This window comes from Pelodiscus sinensis, chromosome 9 (genome assembly GCF_049634645.1).
Source record: "Pelodiscus sinensis isolate JC-2024 chromosome 9, ASM4963464v1, whole genome shotgun sequence".
NCBI lineage: Eukaryota > Metazoa > Chordata > Testudines > Trionychidae > Pelodiscus > Pelodiscus sinensis.
Window position 1 is genome coordinate 65,549,124 of NC_134719.1, and position 20,138 is coordinate 65,569,261.

Here is a 20,138-nt window from a genome sequence, read left to right on the forward strand (position 1 = left end):
GCGCCCAGCAAGATGCAAATGAATCCCGGGATATTTAAAGCCCGGGCTTCATTTGCAACTTCGAATGACTACATTAACCACCCTAGTTCGAACTAGAGTGGTAGTGTAGACATACCCTAACAGACTAATGCGGCTACCCCCTGAAGATCCACAGGAAGTTTAACTCCATTTTCTCTGGCGAATGGGTCATCACAGCATAGTTAAGCACCCAAATAAATTGTCTAGGGAGGTTATAGAATCTCTACCATGGGAGATATTTAAGAGCAGGTTAGACACCTGTCAGAGATGATCTAGATGACACCTGCTGCTGCCATGAGTGTCCTGATGAACTTGATGACCTCTCAAGTTCCCTTCCAGTCCTATGATTCTACAGCTCTGCTCCCTGCCCTCTGCTCCTGGTTCCCATCCAAGGTTCCAGTGGATGAGGGGAGAATAGATTCTATTAAGGGGCAGGACACAACATGAAAAGTTTAGATACCCTCTGCTTTATGCAGTACATTGATGCGTCTCATGGGTTAGGTGTAATGCTAATGCAGGGTGGAGTGGGGGACAAGCGGCACCCCATTGCATTCTTGAGCAAACAGACACCCCTCACTGAACAGAACTATGCTGTTAGAGAGAGGAAATGCTATACCATGGTTGGGGCTGGTAAGCAACTTAAGCCTTTGCTGTGCAAAAGAACATTCAACCAAACCACTCCCCGCTAACATAGCTGCACTGAGATCAAGGGACCAATTGCAGACAGCTAAGCTGGAACCGAGCTCTGTAGAGTATGAAATGGAAATAATTCATAACAAGGCAAAGAAAATGGAAAAGGCAAATGTCTTAACACAATGCGGGGGGAGAGGAGGAGGGGTTAGGCATCTTCAGGAGCATCGGCAATGCCCCTTCCTATACAAGGTGTCCAGTTAGTGTGAGAAAAATTGAGACACTTGCCGTGTGTGTGTGTGTGTGTGTTAGTCGAATATACAAGACAAAGCCTTGATTATTGGGACGTCTGGTCACCCTACTCTGTTTTGCATTAGGATGCAATGCTGGCAAACCCAGTGCTAATTTGTGCCAAAGCCCAGGCCTCACTAAACCCTGACAAATGCATAGCTGGAAAGTAGCTTGGCTCGTTCTGATGCCGTATGGTTGAAGTACGGCCATGTATAGCACTGCCATTGTTAGATGATTCATCTCTTGAAATCCAAATCACCATAGTACTGGAAGTTATGAATATTGACTACGTAGCTCTGTGTCCCAAATGTGCTTGCTCCTGGTTAAATCCACACTGAAGCGAACAGCTTTGTGCTGATAGCCCATTAAAGAGAATTAACTCTCACAATGGGCCATGGAAGAAACTCGTAGTGCCCAGCAAGTCGTCCTGTGGATGCCAAGGGCTGCTGCTGCCATGGTCATGTTTACTCCCGACTCCATTTTGCCTCTCTCCTTCCCTGGCACTCTGGACTTAAGGATTTACAACAGAAAAGAGCACAGTGATGATGGACTGAGGACCTTCCAGGTTTTTGGACGTTACCAGAGATTCCGCAAGCCTGCAGTCTGTAATATCGCTGCTACAAACCTGAACCAAGAACTCTGCCAGGATTGTATGGAGAGGATTTCTTTGACTGTTTCAACATTCTCTTATAAATACACCTTTGGATTTCAGTTACTAAAGAATTAACAACAGTGTGATTACTGGGTAATGCCTGAGTTGTGTGCTGACCTGGGTATGTGGTTGATCTTTTGAGATCAGAAGAACCCCTTGTTTGATAACATTGGTTTCAGGAACCCCTCAACAAAGTGTCCGGGTGGTGAAATAAGGGCTGGGTTGCCTAACGAGACCTCGCTGCAGACTTCTCATTAACCAGTGTGGTCAGACAGAAGTGTACAGGTGTTACTGGCTCGGTCTAGCTAAGGATAGAATAACCATTGGTTGGGGATGAGTCTGCCGATTCCGCAGGATTTTGTCCTGAATTTGGCATCCTCAGCTATAACCTATTGGGGCACAGTGATGCACTTGCAGGTATCAGTGTTGTTCAGAGCTTATGAATGGCTTGGAGGAGGCTACATGTATTAGCCTCACTTTACTCCATCTTCTAAAGCAAGAGTTAAGATAAGGCAAAGGTTTGCATTGCAAACCTTTATAACTGTCACGTATCGGAGGGGTAGCCGTGTTAGTCTGAATCTGCAAAAGCGGCGAGGAGTCCTGTGGCACCTTATAGACTAACTGAAGTGTAGGAGCATAAGCTTTCGTGGGCAAAGACCCACTTCGTCAGATGTATGTAACCATCGTCAGATGCATGACATGCATGCATGGTTACATACATCTGACAAAGTGGGTCTTTGCCCACGAAAGCTTATGCTCCTACACTTCAGTTAGTCTATAAGGTGCCACAGGACTCCTCGCCGCTTTATAACTGTAACTCATCAAACAGGAAAGAAGCCTTCTCTAATGCAAACAGTGGCTTTCTACAGAAGATGTTAAGCAGTGCATATAGTAGCATGCCTCTCTTTCCTGTGCAGGAGTCGAGTGGCTAACAAGAACAACACTGGCATGCCACACAAGGAAAAATGAGTCTTCTGGCTACACTCTGTGACTTATTAAAGCAAAGGAGGCAGAGGACATGTCTGCTGAAAGTTACCACATGCGTGTAAGGGTGCATGTGCTGGTGGATGGCTGCTATAAATACAAGTGAAAGATGAACAATCACTAATTAAACTAGCCTGTTTTTGGAGAAAATTCAAGTGTTTTCTCTGTAAAGTGTATTCAAGATGTTATAAAATACTTTGTTTTTCCACAGTAAAACCAGAACTCCAGTGATTCCCTGACATGTTTTATCTAGCTACAAATTATTCTAAAATATGCATACGAATCCCCTCACTCTGTACAAAGCATCTGTACCCACTGGCATCTCTTGCACCATCTATGGACCTTGTCTTAGGACACATTCTGTGCAGCTGACAGATGCTTGCAAACGCACAGAAAAGCCAGAATTAGTGTTGAATCTGATTTCTGAGAAAGACATTCAAACAGCATTATCTCAAAGCTCATTAAAAGTCAGCATGCAGTTTGTTAAAAGCCCCTTCTTGCTTTCCTTTAATAACCCCATTTGATGGCAGGCTTTGGACCGCTGGCAAAATACAGGGAATGATGGCTTAGCACATGGAGGAGGCAAGAGGAAGAGTGAAAGAGAGCAGGTGGTAGTGGGAGAAGCAGCAAGGAGGTAATGACGAAAAGGGAAGAAGATAAATCTAAGGATTTGGGAGGGGAGAACAGAGTGACCCAAGGAAAGAAGAGTGTGAATGAAAGGAAAAGGAGAACAGGCTGTCTCTTGCCCCAAATCATTGTCATTTGGGTGTACTGCAGAGTCCATGAGTAAGCACTTCAATTCTGCACACTACACTTGTATTCAGAGGTGCCAAGACCCAGGAATGCATTCAGTTCTGTGTGCTGTAACCTTCAGAGAAATACTCCTGAGAGCTAGCGATCCAGAGAAATGAAAAAACTAACAATGATGACTTTACCCAACTACAGAAGCTAATTTAGTCATAGAAATATTTCAGAGCTTTGAACTATTTATCATTAAACTTTGAGGTTAAAATAATGGACTTGTAGTTAAGAACACTATTTCTGACCTTGCCAATTTCCATTTCTTCTCTGTAGAATGGGAATATTCCTTCCCTGGCAGGGATTAGGAAGTAACACTTGGGAAATGTCTGTAGGTCCTTCGAGGAAAGGAGTTATCGTATATATACATAGATCCATTGAGCCTTTTGAACTAGGTTTGAGTATTAAGGGTCTTGCATTCATCAACACTGATCCCTTTTCCTGCACTCTGGTACTGGTAATTTACGCCTGCTATAAGGCCCTTTACATTGCCAGAGTAGTGCTAAGTGGCCTTAGTTTCAAGGACAATTAGAGCCTAAATATTTAGCTTGTGTAAGGGGTGCTTTGCACTCCATAATGTGGGGAGTTAAGGGTGTTAGAGAGAGGAGAGAGAGGGGAAATGCTCTGTCACTTCCGCCCAGTGCCCAACCCAGAGCTGATTCAATATATTTCTTTATTTGTAGAAATTAACTCAAATAGCTACACGCACCTGACGAAGTGGGTCTTTGCCCACGAAAGCCAACACTTCAGTTAGTCTATAAGGTGCCACAGGACTCCTCGCCACTTTTGCAGATTCAGACTAACACGGCTACCCCTCTGATACTTTCCCCATCAGTGTAAACCCTACGGACATGAGTGCAAGAATGACAATATGATTACTATATTCAAAAATACCCATAAAAAAAAGAACAGGAAACAAATGCTGTTCCCAATCAGCTGCCAGACTGCGTTCTAGCATGAAACCCCAGATCTAACCAGCTCTTTGCAATGACTTTAATTCAGGGCTGGGTGGGTCTCTGTACATCTTGGCAGCAATGCAGGCAAAGCTCCTATGCAACTAATGTCTACATGGTGGTCTGGCAGCCGTGAGTGGGGCCAGCATTCAAAATCCTTTTACTTTGTCCCAAAATATTAGTGCAGAAAAAAACAAAGCTTTAATTCATCTTACAGTGGGCCAAATCAATCCCTGATGGACATGCTTTGAACTGTGCATTATGTACTACATTACAAGTACGCACTGGGAGGGTGAAGGCCTTAGGACATTGAAAAAAGAGCGAAACAATTGATTACTGTCTTCTCATTTAAAAACCAGCCAAAGGAATCATAGTAAAACAAAGCTTTAACTAGGTTACCAATAACGACTTTTGTGATTAAAATGGGATGATTTTGAAAAGCAGGTTTTATTTGTTTGTGATGTTTGCAGAAAAAGCAGCATTTTTCCCTGACCAGACTGGTTCTTGCTAAGGCTCACTTCTGTCCTTAAAAAAAACCCAAAAAACCACCACACACACACACTTACCTCTGGACTTTCCAACAAGGTCCAGAAAGGGATAAATCACCCAAGAAACAGATTGCAATTCATTGGGTTGCAGCAGGGTCAGTCCCACTCCTGGGCCCCTGTTCAGCCCACTGTTCCACAGTCTAGGAGTCACAGTATATGGCTCACTCACCTTGGTTTGAGACTTGTTGTCTCCCTGTAGTCTTTAACAAGGTTGATGCCCTTCTCTCGGCTCCTCGGATGTCTGTCTGTCTGTCTCTCTCTCTAAACTCCTCCTCCACTCTCCAAATGCCTTCTCAATTCTCTCCACACTCTTTCACAGCTCTCTTCCCCCTCACTCAGAGTTCTTAAATAGGCATCCCGGCAGCCCCAATTAGTTTCACTTGGGCCTTAATTGATTTTGCAGCCACCCTGTCTCAGCTGCCCCTAATTTAGCCAGGATTGCTGACACTCTCTGCCTCTTTCCCCTTCCATCAAGCTCTTTCACCTGCTGTATCACCCTGCTCTGTCACAGGTTGTTTCACAAAAAAACAAATATCAGCTAGGTGCCTAAGTCCACTGAGAGGTACTGGGAGCTGGATTCCAGTCACCCCGTGGAGATTTCTTCTCCTGTTAGCTTAAGCTAAGCTATAAACTCATGTCCCTTTGTCTTCAGAGGTAACAGTGCTTGCTGTACTTCAGTACACTGGCACATGGTCCTCTCTCTAAAAGACATACAATCTGAAAACTGGTCACACTAGCTACAGAGCAGAAAAAAGTCAGAGGGTAATTTTTGTGCATATGGGGTTAGAAAAATCATTAGGTCAGGCAATTGAAGGTGGAGATCTGATGCTAATTGTACTGTCAGAAAATGAGGCAAATCAATCACTAATTGCATGCTGGTATCTGTTTCCTTAACAAAAAGGCATTTCCAGGTAAGGAAATAATATTATTCCATGTCTTCTCAAGTGTGCCATTACCACAGCAGGACTGTGGTGAAAACACCAGGTACTGTTGACAGACCAAAAGGTAGTTCCTTTGTGCCCAAAGTAAATTTGAGGAAATGCTTGTGTGCAGGTGCATGACGACAAAAATAAGCATTCTACAGGGTGACAGCTGACAATCAGTCCCCCTGCTCCAGTGCTTCTCTTACGTTGTTAAGAACACGACCATGCACCTTAGTTTTTTCATGAATGTATCAGCACATTCTGCTGCTTGCTACAGGACTAGCAAACCAAGAGGATTTGCTTAAGAGCAGCTGCCACAAGTGGTGAAAAAAGTGTACATTTTCTTCTGGCTGCAGTGACATAACCCAAATTCCATCACTACTCTCACAAAAACTTCCTAAGCTGCTTGGATCATAGTGCCCAGATATGATGGCAATGAGAAAACTACACTCGGGAGAGAAACTGTCCTAAAATTGAAGCAAAATGCAGGACAATGTAGCACTTTAAAGACTAACAAGATGGTTTATTAGATGATGAGCTTTCGTGCGCCAGACCCACTTCCTCAGATCAAATAGTGGAAGAAAATAGTCACAACCATATATACCAAAGGATACAATTAAAAAAAATGAACACATATGAAAAGGACAAATCACATTTCAGAACAGGAGGGGGATGCGGGGGGGCGGGGGGGGGGAGGAAGGAAGGTAAGTGTCTGAATTGATATTAGAAGTGGGGAAAGTTAGATGTCTGTGAGCTAATGGTATTAGAGGTGATAATTGGGGAAGCTATCTTGGTAATGGGTAAGATAGCTTGAGTGTTTGTTCATTCCTTTTTGGAGAGTGTCGAATTTTAACATGAATGACAGTTCAGAGGATTCCCTTTCAAGTGCAGATGTAAAAGGTCTTTGTAGCAGAATGCAGGTGGTTAAGTCATTGAGAGAGTGTCCTTTCTGGTTAAAATGGCAAGAAACTGTTTTCTCTTTGTGATCTTGTCTGATATCTGTTTTGTGGGCATTAATCCTTTGGCGAAGTGTCTGAGATGTTTGTCCAATGTACATAGCAGACAGACACTTTCGGCACATGATAGCATAGATTATATTTCTGGATGCGCAGGAATATGTGTTCTTGATCTTATAACTCACTTGGTTGGGTCCAATAATGGTATCAGCAGAATGAATATGTGGACAAAGCCTAAAATTGGTTTGTCTTCTGGAAATAACTTCCTGTACAGAAGTCTGTCCTATTTGGCAACTCTTATGGAAGTAGTGTATAGTTTCCTAGAGTTTTCTATTTGAGGAAAAAACATTGCTGACAATAAAAGAGGGGATTTAAACAGAAATCCTTACAAGAATTTTTATTCATACCACGACTTTCAAACTTTAAACCTGGTAGACCCATTGTCAAAATGCAAAGGAGAGAAGAGACAGACTACAGTTAAGAGAACTAGATCGTCTGCTTTTTATATTGAAATTAAGTAAATTCATTCAAGTATATATATTTGAGCTAATAAATATTCACTTTAAAGCCCTTCAGATTGGCCCTTTATGTATCTTTATGCTCCATGGGCCCGTGTTAATCACCCTGGCATCAGATTGGCTAGAAGCAGCCTAAAATAACGACAGAAAATGGAAATAGTTTGTAATTTGTCTGCTTAAACACATATTTAACAAGTCTCTATTAGCTTCAGCCTGTTTCTTTTCCTGGGAATTCTGTGCTGGCTGACTAGTTCTCTGCTGTCCACTGGGCAGTGAATAGTTTAGTTTGAACATAGTCATCTGATCATAACAGTACCTGGACTTGTATTTTATTTATGAAATATTAGGCTTTGACTTTTGGCAGCTAAAAACTTGGCAAAAGAATATATTCAAACAAATCACATGGCATTCTCTGATCAGAATGAACTGTTAAATGGGTTTAATCTATTAACAGACAAATTCATTCTCCATGGACATTCACAAACTAACTGTATAATCAAGAATAATTACTAATTGGGCATGGAATGTCTATAGCATAACTCTGCTTAAAACTGCCAAGGCTCCATACAATGAACAACAATAAACCACACACAGGGCTGCCAGATACTACACTTGATCTCGCAGTTGGAAAAGGCCAAAGGACAACTGTGGCTGGAAGCAGTGAAAAGCAAAGCTAGTCTCAGGCGCTCAGTGTGAAGACTCCAAGGTGCCCCAGGAGAATGCTGGCTATGGCCAAATACAAGTACAGCAGAGTCCCTATTATCTGACTGAAACGGGACAGACAGGTGGTCAGATGAACCGGATAATACGGAGTACAGAACATTACCTGTACAGGGCAGCAGCACTTTGGGGATGTCCTGCTTGGAGGCTGCTGAGAAGGGTGGCAGCAGCAGGGGCAGCATCAGCAGTGACTGGGCAGTGAGCCGGGCCATTCCCCTGGCCCGCGCCCGGGGGCTGCAGGGAGGTAAGGGGCCAGGCAGGGATGGGGACCAAGTGGTGCCGGCAGGTGGCTCCGACCCACAGGCTGGACTCTCAATCGCCCGCCATGCGCTGCAATTCAAGGGGCGTCAGCAGCTGGGGCAAGAGAAACGGGCCCGGTCACATGGTGAGTGGGTGGCGGCAGCGTGGGGTTTTAGTTTTGCTTTCGCTTTCAGGGACTGCTTCTGGAGCCTCTTCAGCCAGGGAGGCTGCACGTGGCATGGCAGCACAGGGCGGCTGGCCTGGGGGCTGCATACTCGCGCTGCGCTAGGCTGGCTGGGGATTTCTCGCGGAATCCCTGACAATAGTCACTGGAACCCCAGGGTTCATCCGACTATGTCGCATTACCAAAGGTCGGATAATCCAGACTCTATTGTATACTCAAAATGCTTTTTCATGCAGGGGCATCTCTCTTGTAGGCAATGCTCACTGCAGTGATGGTGCTGGTAACCTCAGTGAAGGAAGAATTGTAAAGCTGGGGACTGTCTACACATGGGCAGTATGTCTGAGTGCTTCATTGCACATCTGAGCAATTCCAGAGTTTCAGGAGATGTCCTAGGCCTCAATGGGCAGAACTCTACTGATCTTGGGGAAGTCAGGAAACCAAATGAGGGAAAATGTGGGACACAAGAGCCTGACGCATCTGTTTTGCATAACCACAGTTCAAGCACCTTTACAACTGTCCCCACCCCCACCTCATTTCTGCTCACTCTCACAAAAGAGTTTAAGATACTGACCCTTGGAACAATGTGCTTCCCAAACAAGAAGAGTGAGAACGGGGGTGTGCACACAACTCTGATGTGGCAGGGGAAATGGGACACTTTGGTAAGGGAGGAGAGAGACACGTGAAATCCCTAGAGGTGGTGATGGGAAGTAGGGAGACCCTGCAAGAGAGGTGGGGGGGGGAACCATACAAAGTCTCTAGCATGGAGGGGAAGGTGGGAATGGGGCAAATCAAGCCTTTGGCATGAGGGAAAGAGGGATGAGAATGGGGGACCTTTGTGTAGAGAAGGAGGGACACAGAGTAGGGATGTTAAATATCGATTAATTGAACAGTCGATTAACCTCATGAATTCTTATTGGTTACTCGACTATTCTATAGTCGCCAGGGGTGACGCCAGCAGCGCAGGGTGCCAGGCGGGAGCTGGTCCACAAGGGGAGCCAGTTTAAAAACCCGCTCCCCTGGTGGCCCAGCTGCCTGTCACAGGGCCACAGCAGGGGTAGATCCCAGACCTGGTGCAAGCCAGGACTGAGATGGGCTGCCTGCCTGCCTGGCTCCTAATACACTTTAAATGCAGAACAGCAGCAGGGGTAGGTCAAGGACCTGGTGCAAGCCAGGCTTGAGTTGGGCTGCTGGCCAACTGCTAAAAATGTACTGCCATGGGAGGGGGGGCGCGGCGGAGAGAGAAATGCATGTAATCTATAGCATTAACCTATAAGCTTTTGGTTATCAGTTAATCGACTACACTATTACATCCCTAACAGAAAGTCCCTGAAAATGGGGAAGTAGGACAGGGAGTGCAAACAGTGCCACTGACATGGGAAGAATAAATGGGGCACTGCTATGGGAGGAGGAAGGATGGACACACACACAGCCCACAGTGGGACAGGAATTGGGAACAGAGAGCCCACAGAGGGCCTGGCAGGAAGGATACTGGGGGAATAATAGGCGGAGCCTGAAGTAGAAGGGGGTGGAAGGTTGGTACTCAGGGAGCATGCCGGATGGAAAGGAGGGATGCAAAGAGTTTTGTTCCAAAGTACATATGACGATGTATGCAGCCTTCTAGTGTATGGAACTGATCCTGGCACGACTCCACACTGGAACAGCCATGAGGATGAGCAACAGCTCCTTCCTACTGTTTGGGATTTGCTTGGGCAGTGACTGGAGACACGTTTTGCTGCTGTTCACCCCTGCTGTACCTAGCATTCAGGGCAGTGGTGCCACATGGTACAGGAAAGTTGCTGGATAGTCACATTCTCACCAAGTACCAAGGATTAGATTGGGTAGCACAAGATGAATGGATGGACTCTGAGGCCCAAAGACGTGCATCTGTAAAAGCTGAGATCCTTTCCCCATGTCCCAGAAGAGAGGAGCAAGCAGCCATCCTAAGTTCAATGGATGCTACCACAAAGGAAAACAGATAACACATCTAGCTACCTGCTAATGGGATGAGGCTTGGGTTATCACTTTCCTGGGTAAGAGAAAAAGGAGTTCTTTCGCAGCCATATTTCCAATATCTGCTGGCATGTAAAGTACTTTGGTTTATTATTTGTTTAATGATAAATAAATGTGTCTGCCTATCTGAGAAGAACTCTCCATTATGAAAAAAGCACACACTGCTTGGTAGATGACACCTCTCCAGCCGTGAAATCCAGTTTTTATTTTCTCTGCTGAAGCCTTATTACCTTCTGATTACATCAAACTTTCTGCCTCTCTCACTTCTTGGTAGCATGAAGAGTAGGTCATTTTTATTGAAACATTGCAAAACCATACTGTCTCATTCTAGTTCTTGCCCACAATTCTTTGTCTGCCAAATCTGCAGCACACATTTTATATACATATATATTACTGGTCACATCTGTCTGCAACCATGCTGGGTTTTTTGGTTCTGGCGACATCTTTTGCATGCTGTTCTATATTCATCATAATTATCTGCAGTATGTTGTCCTTCCAAATGCTAGTTAAAAAAATAACAGTACTGGTTAGGTCTGAGGACTGGGGAAGCTCAGCCACAGGACTCATTTCTGACTCATGAAGTTCCAGTAAATTGTACAGAAGACTGTAAATTCCAGAGTAAGTAATAAAGGAAATGGACCACAATCTATCTCCCACACTACAGACCTTCAAGTAGCTTCTGCTCTTCTTACTTTACACATATACACTAAACACAGAGCAAGCTTCCTGGGTTTATTCAGGGACATTTTTTAAACAGCAGCTTTAAACAAGGAGTTAAGTCTTAGTGTTTTCTTTGTTTTAATTATTCAGACTTTGTATCTTCAAGCAGCTTCCTGGAGCCTCCTATGAGACTCTCGAGTGTATACAGATAGGACAATTAACACTGGATGTGATGCAACTGCAAAGCAGCTTTTTTCCCCAGGAGTATTTGTGGTCCCTATTAAATGCCCTTTACTGAGCCTAGCAGCTGCAACCCTGTTCCTCTCTTAGGCTATGTCTACAGTGCGGGTTTTTTGCTAAAGAGGATACGCAAACGGCACCACGCTCATTTGCATATCTTCCAATTCTTTTTGCGGAAGAGGTTTTGCCAATAAAAAGCCCTGTGTAGATGGGGCCATTTGTCAGAAAAAATCCCCTTTTTTGCAAGATCCCTAGTTTATAGGATCTTGAAAAAAAGAGGGGTTTTTTTTCTGACAAATAGCCCTGTCTACATGGGGTTTTATCATCGGCAAAACCTCTTCCGCAAAAAAACTGCAGTGTAGACAGAGCCTTAGTGAGTAAGGATCAGCAATATTTATCTCCTCCCTTGCTTATTGCTGAGGAGAAGGCATATGCTCCGCGGGCGGACAGCTTCCAAAGATTGTACCCAAAGCAGGGAGAACTTGCAGTTCAGCTGTAAAGTGCTACAGTGCTTATGTTGCCCTGGTCTTTCTGGAATTTTTATTTTGCAAACAGCCAAGCACTTTGGGGTTTGTTGTAACCTAACATTTGAATGTCCTACTTCCCTGCTGTTTGTATTCTGACTCCCCCCATGCCATCAGTACATCAGCTGCACAGGTACCCAAAAGATGCTTTCAGCCTTTACTCCAAGGCTACGTCTACACAGGCATGATTTTCTGAAAATGCTTTTAACGGAAAAGTTTTCTGTTAAAAGCATTTTCGAAAAAGCACGTCGAGATTGGCAGGATGCTTTTCCGCAAAAGCACTTTTTGCGGAAAAGCATCTGTGGCCAATCTAGACGCGGTTTTCCGCAAAAAAGCCCCGATTGCCATTTTCGCGATCGGGGCTTTTTTGCGGAAAACAGCACTGTGCTGATTACACTGGCCTCTTGCGCAAATGATTTGTGCAAGAGGGCTTTTGCCCGAACGGGAGCAGCACAGTATTTCCGCAAAAACACTGACAATCTTACATGAGATCGTCAGTGTTCTTGTGGAAATTCAAGCAGTCAGTGTAGACACCTGGCAAGTTTTTCCCGCAAAATCAAATGATTTTGCGGAAAAACTTGCCAGTCTAGACACAGCCCATGGGAACAACGCTTCTCTTTGGAGAGTTCTGATTTTTTTTTTAAATGTCCCGAATGTAAATGTACCAGCTACTTCCTCTTGCTTTTTGAGCTTTGTGGAGGAGACCCAGTAAGTGAAGATTTCCTCCCCAGTGCCTCCTTCGGGAGACACTCTGCACCAGCAGGCACAACTGAATGTGCTAGAGGGCTAGAACTGAATTGTGTCATGGTGCAGAGTGAAACTGGGGAGAGGGATTTCCCCTTTGCTGTGGCAGGAGGAAAGGGTTGGCACTAGTAAGAAGGAAAAGGGAAACTGTCCTAAGCACCCCAAGAGGGTGAGTCTTCCATTAAGGGAAGGTGGGGGGAGAGGAGTGCTGGGGTTGGTGGCAGAGGATTTTCCATGAAGGGTCCTTGACACTGGAACTCAATCCCTGATCTAACAGAGCTCAGGTTTTTCCTGAAGTAGCAGGTAGAAGGGCTAGGGATGGCTCGGGAGGATAGAAGGCTGAAATGGTGACCTCTGCTTTGAAAGCCTGGACAGGACTTGCTGAGAGCAGGTGTACCTTTTCATTGTGGATCAAGAGCCTCTGCAGGCCCTCCTAAAGTCTATGAATAGTTTAGTCCTGTTACAAGCTCCTGAGCCTTGTATTGCAACTTTCCAAATGAAACAAACAGCTAGTATCGTGGAGATGAATTTCACTGTGGGACCAGTGTCACAGGGAGAACAGGCTCACAGACTAGAACGTGGCCCATTCTTGCTTTTAACTCAATCCATCTTGAGTAGCTGGTGATTATTTCTTTCCTTACCAGGGATCTTGAAGCTGCTTGACCGCTACAAGCTTCATCCTGACATTATCTCGGCATCTCCTGAGCTACCTTGCATCCAATCCCTTCAGCACACATGGTAACCAGAAGCTGTATACAACCCTAGTACTGACTAACATGCATTCTCAGACTCTGCACAGACCACAGTATTAAACGCAGTTACCTGGTCAAAAGGAATGGAAAAAGTAGTGACCGGGTATGCTACTGGCCTTTTGAACTCCTGAAGTGAATCAGACCTTAAATCATCTGCTTTCCCTAATTACAGCAATTGTTCTCTCTCCCTGAAGAGATGTCATCATAATTAATAAGCCTCTCAAGAGGTTGTTAATGGTCTAACAAAATTTGTAGCAGTAGGATGCTGCTTCCTTATTGGAATTCAGAATGGAATAGACCAAATTATTTCCCCCTCTAACCATGTATATAGGCAAGGAGGGAAAGAGCCAAAGGACCTGCAGGACAAAATAAACTGGAATAGATTTGCCTTCTCAAGTGGTTTACTTCAGTTACCCTGAGTCAGAGAGCAGCTGCCTCCTCTTGGGAACCGTAGGGTCTCTTCAGAAAGTGCTCTGCACCTAGACTATTTTCTGTACTTCTCTCCCTTTATGGTGTGCGGGGTGAGGGAAGGGCTGAAGCCCCTTCCACTGGGATGCTGCTTGTGTTTCTTCCCCTTCCCTTCACTTCCAGGGAGCAAAGGAAAGGACCTGCTTGAGAGCATTCCTCTCACTCCCGGCCGGTGGGGGCCCTGAGGAGTAAGCGATGCAAGTTGTGTACTTTCCTCTCACTCCCTGTTAGTGAAGGGAAGAAGCCCGAGCAGTGTCCTGCTATGAGGGGCTTTGCTTGCTAAAGGTGCTTTTGCCCTTTGTTCCTAATCAGCAGTAGCCCAGTGCGTGCAAGTGAGAGATGTCTAACTAGCCTTACTTCACTATCTTCACAGCAGCTCGGCCATGTCAGAGACAGACTTGAGACTGACTTCCTCTGGGGAATCAACAGCACAAGCAGATGAAACCCTGAATTTGCAAGTTGCCTTAGTTGTTCTAGTGATATTACAGGGCCCTATGTACTCCATAACAGACAGGCCCCAAACCTGCAGGAAGGCACCTTCATTTAGGGTTGCTGGTACTCCAGGATTGTCCTGGAATGACCATAAATTAAAGGTTTTTTTTTTTTTTATTAAGACTGTCATGTGATGACACTTCCAGGAATACATCCCACCACAACTGGCAACCCTATCTTTATTTCTATTGCACTCCTTTGCTGAAATGTTGGGAAATGTATGGACTTGCACTGGAACAAGGAGGCACCTATTGGAAATTCTGACACACCAGACAGAATAAATGTCTTCTTTGCCTCACTCTTATGGGTAAGAGGGGAATGGAGATGAATTCCTATTTCTCCAGCCCAGAGCTGGTTCTCTGCTCCTGGATCCAACAAAGTATTTCAAGGTGTTGCTAAGAACCAGACTCCCCAAGTGAGGTGTTTCTCCTCATGCCAACCTGCCATGGCCACAGCCAGTAGCACATGTCAAATGCTGGCAATCCCCTGGTAGAGAAACGTGGCAGCTGTTGGCAAAGCACTCTGCACTGAGTGTCTGATTCCCTTTACATAGTGCCTCCAGATTTTGAAGCCTCTTTGACAGCAATTAGGTCCTTGTCTAAAATCTCATAATTGCACATGGCAGGACTGAGCTTGCAGGAATAGTAAGCACAGAGATGAAATTCTTGGTCCAGGACCTGTTTCTGGGACAGCACAACCCAGATAGCATAGACCAGGGCTACTCAACTTTGGAAACCCTGGGGACCACAATGATACTCACAGCACATGCCGAGGGCCGCAATTTAAGTGTGGTTGCATATACATGCAAATATATATGCAAATAGCTTTTCACACTGACAGGCATGAACACACAGATTAAGGTGAAACTACCCAACACACAGGCCCCATTCAAGTCAGTTCTGCTGCTATTAATACAATGCAATATTTACCCGATTTCCACCTATATGGCAGCACTTTCAATGAGCAATGACAGTTCAGGAATTTAACTACTAAAACGCATCTCAGCAGAAGACTATTCTATTGACTCGCCGTCATGGAGTGTGTTCCCAGTGGAAGCCATGTTCAAAGGTGTTGAGCCCTGTGTAAATCCAAACCGCACCGCAGGCTGCAAACAAATGGGCTGTGGGCCGCATGTTGAGTAGCCCTGGCATAGATCTTCCTAAAGCCCGACACATAACTAACAGTATGAAACAAAGGCTGTGAACCAGAGTGCACCAGGCACTGGCAAAAACCAACAACAAACTAGGTATTAGCTAACCCCAAGTAAGCACATTCCTGACTTTAAAAAAGCACAAAACCACAGAACTCTCTCAAGTACCTATGTAAACACATTCCTAAGATACAAAACCACATAAACTCCTCATAAAAGAAAATAAATTCAAAGGTTTGCTCAAATAAGCAGGTACAAAAAATAAAGGGCAGTAACAAACAGCATCTAATAAGGAATACAAAACTTCATCTCAATATATTAAGTTCTAAGTGTGGCAACTTTGTACTCGCCAAGGGAACAGCATCCTGATATGCTGACTAAGTGGGTACCTTGTCACAGGAAGTCATTTATTAATGTACTTGTAACCATTAAGCCAGGGCTCAACCATTCATTGTGCTTTGTCAACAACAAACCTGGCTAAATACCTTCACCATCAAACCAAGCTTGTGGTCTTTCTTTGTAAATAACAAGGTCTGGCAAATCAGTTAGTAGGGTCCTCTGCTCCTGCAGCTGACACCAAAGCTCAAAGATTTTTTAAATATTTTAATATATGGAGATATATTTATCTCAGAGAGCTGGAAGGGACCTTGAGAGGTCATCAAGTCTAGTCCCCTGCCTTCACAGCAGGACCAAGTACCATCCCTGACAGATTTGCCCCAGATCCCTAAATGGCCCTCTCAAGGATTAAACTCACAACCCTGGGTTTAGCAGGCCAATGCTCAAACCACTGAGCTATCCCTTTCCTCCGAAGAACTGTAGCACTGAGCAGTCATTGCAACTTGAACGCTTTAACAATATTTTTCAGCACCAAAATTACTGGTGATGCTGGCCACTCCTAGAAGTAGCAGTTTCAAGATGAACAGCTGGCATGGGCCAGGGCATGCAAGGATGCACATGGAGATGAATGCTGTTGTCAGGTGACTGAAGCTCTCTCAGGCTCAAAGAACTGGTTGGGTTTTCGCAGCAGAGGGTTCAGAGTACCGGATTTGGGAGGACACCCATATGAGCACCTATATAAATCTGCAAACCCAATGAAGCATGTAGTTTTTCAAAGGCTTGATGATGGTGCCCACCCGCAAATTGCCTCCATGCTGGCAAGTAGCTTTTCAAAGTCAGTGATATTTGATCCATGACATTGGACTAAGCAAACCTGAGGAGCTTAGTCAATAACCAAATTAAAAAACAATAGAAGAGGCTGACAGGTGGATGAGGGAAGAGTCCCACCCCTGCTGCAGCTGAGAGATGTAGGGCTCCCCCCACTGCATCTGAGAGCTCTGGAGCTCCAGCCCCACCACATCAGGGATGGCAAAATGTCCTTGAGGTCTCTTGAAAGTCAGGGAATCCATGGCTTCTGGGTCGTCTGAAACATTTCCCCCCTTACTAACGAGGTATCTGAAGAGATGTTCCTTGGCCCTCCAGAGGGATCAGTCTCAGAAAAATTATTTCTCCAGTTCCTAGTACAATTCTTCCTTTTCACCTACCAAGGGATCTATGTAGTTCATCCAAGTGGCAGGATAATTTCAGTAGTTCAGTTCAGCTGTCAAAGTAATCAATGAGAGATGTACAAACCACCTTTTGATTCTAAGGCTGTGTGTACACTGGAGACCTTGCAGTGGCACAGCTGTACCAGTGCAGCTGCACCACTGTGGGATTGCTGGTGTAGCTGCTCCAGGCTGACAGAAGAGAGCTCTCCTGTGGATATCATTAAACCAGCTCCAATGAGTGGTGACAACTACATCGGTGGGAGAGCACCTCCTGCAGACATAGTGTGTCCGCACTAGTGCTTCTGCTGAAGTAACTTATGTCAATCAAGGATGTGTTGTTCCTTGTACCCTGCGCAACAGAAATTATACCAACAAAAATACCGTGAAGAGATAGCCTAAAACATTTAATTCACAAAACAGACAAGCTACCTGCTTAACCCTAGGAGACTTTATGTTTGGTAAAAAGAAAACTACTTATTTCACTTTGATGTATTACAAGCAGGAGTTTTAAACAAAAAAAAAATTCAGCACTTAAAGTGATGGCTTTGCAAGTCAGAATGAAAGGTAAGTACCTCTTCCTAATCATTGCCTGGCAGCACACACAATCTAAACAGAACACATAAACTGGCTAGTGTATTCAGGTGGGACCATGACAAGATCGTGAGAAACACAATTTTGCTCTGTTATGAAATTACACGGAAAATTTTAATAATTAACCACCCCGCACAAAGCTATTTTCAAGTCTCCTTCTAACTATACTTGTGCTGTTAGCAACTGCTGAAAGAACAGAAGCGCTTGCCAAGCATTTAATAACAAAATTCCAACCTTCTGACACAAGCCTGGAAATTCAGACTTATTCAACATAAAACCCTCAATTCCAGTCAAAGTGTCACTATTGGATTGTGTCTGAGACATTTACAGACACAAAACTGCACACGTTAACAGAAAGAACTGCAGATCAGGCTGAGTGAATTAAGAGATTTATTCAGAGATCTAACTCTCATTCTCATGGACATACAGTGAAGAGGAATTACTGAAACTGGGAAAAATAAAGTCTTCAAAATGACCAGTTGACCAACATGCCTTTTGATAATGTATCTCTTTAAAGAGCTTTCGGGGTAGGAAAGGAATGGATTAAAACGGCACTGTCCAGTAGTTTACACCAGAAATTTCAATTTACAAAAGCTAATGTTAATAGAAACATGTTTAAATACCAATGAAACAGCCCTGTGTATGATCCTCCCCACTCCCCAAAGGCCAGAGATCCAAACATTGCAGGTATGTTAGTGTGCAAGCATCAGAAAGAAAACGGAGGTAAGTGGCTACAAACTCCAGTGAAAGTGACCAGCTATCATTGCCTCTTCAAGGAATGGAGTGCATAAAAGTTTAAAGCCTGAATTGTGTTTTAATATCACCAGGTGTTTATTAACAGATACAGGCATAAAAAACACAGTAGAGAAGGTGGAAGGTTGAACAGACCCGTGGTCCATGTAGGCCAGTACAGTCTCTCTGACAGTACCCTGGAACACATACTTTAGAGCAGAAACTTGCCAGAAACTGGGAATAGGTGACAGAGGAGGGATCACTTGGTAACCTATTCTATTCACTCCATCTGGGGCACTAGCACAAGCAACTGTGGGAAGGCAGGATAGAGGACTAGCTGGATCTTTGGTCTGATCAATTGTGGCTGTTCTTATGGTCTTCATGCTGCCCAACTAGAAGGCACAACTCAGAAGTGGCTTGCTCAGATAAGTACATTAAGGTGCAAATCATGCACAGAGTTCGGCAAAATCCCTGGGTCACTAACCCAGGGAGGGGATAACAGAACCAGATCCAAGAGAGACCCATTCTGCTGGTGGTGGTGGTGGTGACTTCTTGCCCAATCTAATGCACCACTGTGACATTCTATATCTGGGAGGAAGGGGGGGGGGGGGGAGGGAGTGCCCGTAGCTCTCATGTTCCCCATCTACCTATAACCAACACTGTACCTACAGCATGCCATGAGCAGGATCAGGGAGAGGTTCTGATGAGTTGAAACCCACAGTTTCATCTAAATCAGAAAATCATTAGTGCATGTGAAGTTATGAGGACATGCTGAATGGTTGCTGTGGGTTTGGGAGGTGCCAGTGACTAGCTCTCCAGTGACAAGGGAAGCCTTTGTCAACTGCTCCCTTATGCCTCGTGAAACAAGATTTACAGGAGCAGTTGACAAAGGCTTTCCTTGTCGTCCGATCCGCGTATTGACTTGCGTGCTGCGCCGATGATCAGCTGAACTGGCACAGCGTGGTGGTCATTTTTATTTTAATGTAGCCTGGGATATTTAAATCCCCACTTCATTGACTGTGTCGGGTAGCCTATTTTACATGCCTTTGTCGGCAGAGGCATGTAGTCTAGACATACCCTGGGGTATTGCTTCACCTTGTGACTCCACAGTGCCCACCATGGACTAAGGGTATAAAACAGAACACAAGGGCTCTGGTTTGCTTCCAGTAAAGCAAGGAGGCTGTGAAAAAATTCAGACTTAAACAGATGAACTAGTTCAACTGTGGACAGACTAGAGCTCCTCCCCGAACTCAAGGTCTAGACACTGAACCATCATGACCTTTACTACTGCCCTATTTACCAGTTCAATACTGAATGTGTGTTGCACTTACCCTACGAAAAGATACCACGTAGAATGTATCCCCCCTTCTGTGAATAGCTTCAAAGAAGTCTTGGTAACTTCTTGGAGAGGCATAATATACCTGTAGCTCATTCCCTGAGTGCCTGCTGAAATAGAAAGGGGAGTTAACAAGCTTAAGTGACATACCCTCTTTAAGGGCCAGGTTTCCAAATAGCTCTGCATGCAGCACCACCTGTTGCCTCCCGGGGTTTGTGACAGCGTATGAACATATGCGCATAGGACAAGGGCTGCCAATCTCTTTGGCTCTAAAAGCAAGCCAGAGGCAAGAATACACATGGCACTTCAGAATCCTAGCTACTAGTCTTCTGCAATTCTAGATGGATATCTCCCCACCAGTCTTGGCATGAGAGTTAAAATATTCTGCCTGATTCTCACAGCACTGCCTCACTGTTCTTGCAGGACAGGAAGACATTTCTATGATATGCTGCTACCAACCCTCCCCTCCCCCAATTCATT

The 20,138-nt window shown here is 44.8% G+C and overlaps 1 protein-coding gene across 2 annotated transcripts in view; it reads right to left on the reverse strand.

Annotated features, from left to right (window-relative positions):
- ATF6 (activating transcription factor 6) overlaps positions 1–20,138 on the reverse strand; it is a 115,852-nt gene that overhangs the window by 32,996 nt on the left and 62,718 nt on the right. Inside the window, exon 14 of one of the 2 annotated variants that reach the window (XM_075937105.1) lies at positions 19,654–19,765. In XM_075937105.1, the coding sequence (XP_075793220.1) occupies positions 19,654–19,765 (112 nt within the window). Of the gene's footprint in view, positions 1–19,653; positions 19,769–20,138 lie in introns of both variants that reach the window. The other variant, XM_075937104.1, reaches the window with a different exon arrangement.